At 35.7% G+C, this 4,787-nt stretch overlaps 1 protein-coding gene across 1 annotated transcript; it reads left to right on the top strand.

The window, feature by feature from the left end:
• The first annotated feature begins 1,060 nt into the window (after window positions 1–1,060).
• Window positions 1,061–1,858, top strand: LOC150107909 (noggin-1-like). Its single transcript, XM_090415379.1, has one exon. It carries the CDS (start codon window positions 1,061–1,063, stop codon window positions 1,856–1,858), a length of 798 nt encoding a protein of 265 aa, XP_090271505.1.
• Window positions 1,859–4,787: the final 2,929 nt, after the last annotated feature.

The raw sequence follows: 4,787 nt of genomic DNA, 5'->3' as shown, positions 1-4,787 counted from the left end.
AGTTTTCAAAATGAATTATTTGTTTGCTTATGATGCCGAACAAGAAATTTAAATATTATAAGCAAACAAATTCTCCATGAATTATTCTGTATTGAAAACTTTTGGAAAGTAAGGAACTTCTTTGGATCTTTTTCAAAATCGATATTAGAATATGTAACAAGAATACGGAGATTGATATTAATATTTGCATAAGAATACCTGGATCAAATTTAATATGGTTATTTCACTTCTCATGTAGCAGAGGCGAGAACTAGCGGGTAAATTAACATTATGGCAGTTTATACCACGGAGATATTCGAAGAGTTATTAGTGCCCGAGTAATAAATAATATGTATAATAAATAATATGTAATAAGCGCCTCCGTAGCGCAATTGGAAGAACGACTGTACATTGCGCTCTTCGATTGGAATAGGCCTAAATTCGATTCTCGTCGCGACGGGAGGAATCTTTATCTGGACGATTTCAGTCGAAGGTGAGTTAGCCGATCTCATACGGATGTAGCAGGGTTTTTTCTCCCGGAAAGTCGGGTTTTTCATCCCGCATACAGAAAAATCGGTCCTTCAGAACACACGCAATTTACAGACATAGAATACCAGTTGTGGTGGGCGGTAGATGGCGTTGATTCGTAGTAGAGGTTCGGTGTAGTGGTTGAGACAGTTGTAGGTATCCTCCCGCGATGAGTCTTCTGACTCCTTGGAGGTGTCAGGAATGATGATGATAATAATAATGTATAGTGTCATTTGGATACCAAGTAAGTAATAAATTTTCTTGTGTTACAAGAAAAGAACATTTTTTCAGTGACTTCATCAGCATCATGCTACAAAGCAATCAAAGATCAGCACACACTGTTTTGACCTTTATTACACTTTTTCATATCTATTGTCTACAGTGGCATCGCAATGGTAAATACTGAATTACATTTATGAATTAAAAAAATCACGTTAAATACAGTAGGACTCTTTTATATAGCCAATTCTTTAATATATTTGACTATGGAGTTTTTGATAACAAGTTCCAATTTTTTTTTCTTTTCCTTTCAGAAAACAAAAACAGGATCCAAATGACTCCACTAAAATTTTTATTGGCTGCAGCCATTTGTGCTATGTGCGTTGGAATCCCACGTAAGAATTTCCTGAACAATGACAAGGTTAAAAAACACAAGAGACCATTGAAGCCCCAGAGTTATTCTCCAACCAGCTCGCCCCAGCTGCAACTCTTAGATTCCATTGACAACTACCCAAGGAGACCACGCATCAAGCACCTGGATCAAAATTACTTGAGACAGCTTGTCGGAGACGAATTCGATAGCGACTGGATGTCTATAGACAAGCCAAAGGAGCTCGTCGCGGCAACAGCTGTGGAGTATTCCGACCAAGGATGGGCAATGGAAAGGGTCAAAAGACAACTAGACAATTTGAATCTGACTGAAGAACTGAGATCGATAGGAGATAACGAAGTGGTAGACAATCCTCGAGTTATTGACACAATTAAAACGTGGCTTCTTCGTCGTCCATTTTGTCCGATCCGATTTGTATGGGTGGATATCGGACCGCTGTTTTGGCCTCGTTGGATCAAAAGAGGTGAATGCCTGGAGAAACACGGAACGTGTTCTTGGCCTCCGGGTATGCACTGCGTTCCTGCCACCAGCACTACGCTCCAGTTGCTCCGCTGGCACTGCCGTAATCGCCGTCGTCAGGGAAACCGAAGAGCCGAACGTGGATCGCGCAACGGCCGAGTGATTCAAGGATCGTCAAAGCGCGGGCAAGAGTCCAATAACGATAGAGCCCGTTCGAAGATGAAGTGCGAGTGGATTCGAGTTCCGTATCCTGTCACCACGGAATGCTTTTGCACCTGTTAATGAACATCACGAAATTTGTTTATCTCAGTGTAAGCGGTATAGCATTGAAGGATTCGAGATCTACCCCCAAACTGAGAAAATTAGGATTGTTGAGTTTGGTAGGACAAAATGCAAACCAAAGCTAAATGATCAATTATTTCGATAAATGTGCAAGCTTTATCATTTGTATCCACTTCAACTGTTCATCCTGAACATATCCTATAGTAGACAAAATACCGGTTTTTTGAGAACTATTCGATTATTGCTCGTCAGCAAGCTATGTCATGCAACATTGCGAATATGCCTATGCGTGGAAATGGGACAATGTGCAGAGATATTATGGCGCTTTTCCTGTATATAACTGTGTATAAATATTTCCAAGTTTTGCGTATTACATGATACAGTTCTGTGTATATTGTATAATATAATATTTTATAATAAACACATTTATTATTATTTTTGTTATTTTGTTCCTCTTCAGTATTATGTGAATTTTTTAACTTTTTTATTTTAAAAATCCTAAAAACTTTTCATGTTTTTTTTTTATTGCATCTAAAGAGAATTTAAAGGATTTTAAGAAAATGACTGGTTTTTTGTATGACATGATGTCGCTCTGGATACCTTTCGCTAAGTATGGATCATTTAAAGATAATTTTTTATCCAGAAAAATATTGCTAAAATTTTATGACGGTTTGCAATTAACTACGAATTTATAGTTAAAGCATTGCTGTTGGTTTCAGTCTAACCAGTTCAAATTCTTATTATAGCGAATGATATGTATACACCATTAATTGTTGGTAACACCCGACACAGCTGAAGGTTCAGTGGATTCTACACTTTTTAATAGGAGTTCAGGCAGAAAGTCCTTAAAAAAGGAACAGAGATCTATTTTTATATTATATATGAAACACTAATGATATTTCAACAGACAATATGAAAGTCGAGAATCTTAAAACAGGTCTTCTTAGCAAAAACAACAAAAACAACACTAAAATGTAAGAAGGAAAAAAAAAGAAGAATTCTAATATTTCTCGTGTCCACTTAGTAATTTTGTGGGAATATATATTTTGATAGCATCAATTAATGTTTCTACTCGTTGTAATGCACAGGCTTCTTGCAATTAGGAAACGAATACAGACAAAGCCTGGTAAGAGGTGATTGGGCCAATGTTACAACACTGATCAGGCAATATCCGGATTTGGGTGTGTTGCAATCGATGAGGTGGGCGGATGAGAAATGTCGAAAAGGTTCAGAGGTGAATTTAGAACTTGCATTTCTTCAATCTGTCACCTATTTTTCTTCAAATAAGAAACATTTGATTTATAATTTATTTATTGATAGTTCATATTTTCAACTAGGAAGAAAGAAGCTAAAATGTTGGAAGCATTTGAAATGTGGTTATGGAGAAGAATGGAGAAAGTGGACTGAAAAAATCACCAATGAAGAAGTAAGTATTACAAAGAGTTGAAGAAGAAAGGAATTTACTAAAGACCATAAGAAGAAGAAAATATAACTGGATAGGACATGTATTAAGAGGAGACAGCCTACTGAAAAGAATGATAGAAGGGAAAATTGAAGGAAAGCGATCAAGAGGAAGAAGACGACTGACGATGCTTGATGATATAATGGGAACAAGAAGATATCAGGAAATGAAGGAGGAAGCAAGAGACAGGGGAAATTGGGGAAAGAGAATCTGCTGAGTTATATCATTGGACCTGTCAAGAGACAGAACACTAATGATGATGATGATATTTTCAACTATACTTTTTTTGCAGAGATGATTACAATCGTGTACAATTCTTGCCAAGCAATGCTCTATGTATCATGGATCGTACATTTTATGGATCTTTTCAGAGATCATATCTTTTTTAAGAAGTGCGATATCAAGTCGTAAACGTTTCTAAATGGATCTGTCGAACCATTGATTTGAAAGTAAAGTTGGATATCATATAAATCATTTATGGGGCTCTGCAATCAAATAAAAATACATAAGATACCTACAATTTGTCACAAATTGAAGAAAAAAAAACGATTTACTAAACTCAAAGCTGATGAAATATTCTCGTACCTTCCAGCTGTTTGTTATAATTTTTTATGCAACAAAAACGGTGACATGAACAATAAAACTAATTTTCTGAACTGAATGTGTTTGGCTTTCAATGAACCATTTGTAAGTTCACTGATTTAACTTCCCACTCAAAAATAACTTCATGAAATACAATGCATCCCACACAAAATAACTGCAAGGAAATTTTTCAAACATTACCTGGATTAAAGTGAACCCAATAAAAGGAATGAAAGTTCTGTCTTCTGTCTTACAACTTATTAAATTATTCTTTTTTTTTTTTTCTTAAAACAGCACAGTTTTCTGAAATAGATCTTCATCCTTCGGAACTTTCACTTGGAGAATCGAACTGGGTTGCAGGGGCAGATAATTGTTCCAGGCAAAAAGAGATTTGCTTTGAATCTTCCCAATACTTCCGATCAACTGGGAAAGCGTTATTTCCATCGGACCGAGTATCCTACATTAGCTTTCAAGTATTGAAAAGTCCGATTTCAATATTTATTTATTTGTTTTCAATATTGATGACCACTGTAAATATATTTATGCTATTTGTTACAACTATTAAAAAGTCCGTGCCTTTAAAATTTAAAATATGGTATGTACTTGCTGATCGATTGTAGCCATGATTGGGCATAATTCATAAATGCATATTGTAGTGATGGCCTTTGCTTACTGAGAAATGGAAAGAACAACTGATTAGGAAATTCGAAGTTTATTTTATTAAATACAGTACATTGATTTGATAACTGGTGTTTTCCAAGAATTTTCCAGTGCACTTCTTTATGAGAGTTCTTTTCAAGTCCGTCGAGGAACAAGAGGTTATCAGGTTACCACCCACTATCCTTTTACGATACTAAAAACACTTAAATACCAAAAAAAAAAAAC

This window comes from Typopeltis vanoorti, chromosome 3 (genome assembly GCF_054136105.1).
Source record: "Typopeltis vanoorti isolate ZY-2024b chromosome 3, IOZ_Tvanoo_1.0, whole genome shotgun sequence".
Taxonomy (NCBI): Eukaryota; Metazoa; Arthropoda; class Arachnida; order Uropygi; family Thelyphonidae; genus Typopeltis; species Typopeltis vanoorti.
Note: the sequence above shows the minus strand (reverse complement) of the source record. Positions and strands in the feature narration are given on the sequence as shown.

Coding starts and splice junctions, on each gene's coding strand:
- LOC150107909 (XM_090415379.1), top strand. CDS start 1,061: ATGACTCCACTAAAATTTTTATTGGCTGCAGCCATTTGTGCTATGTGC.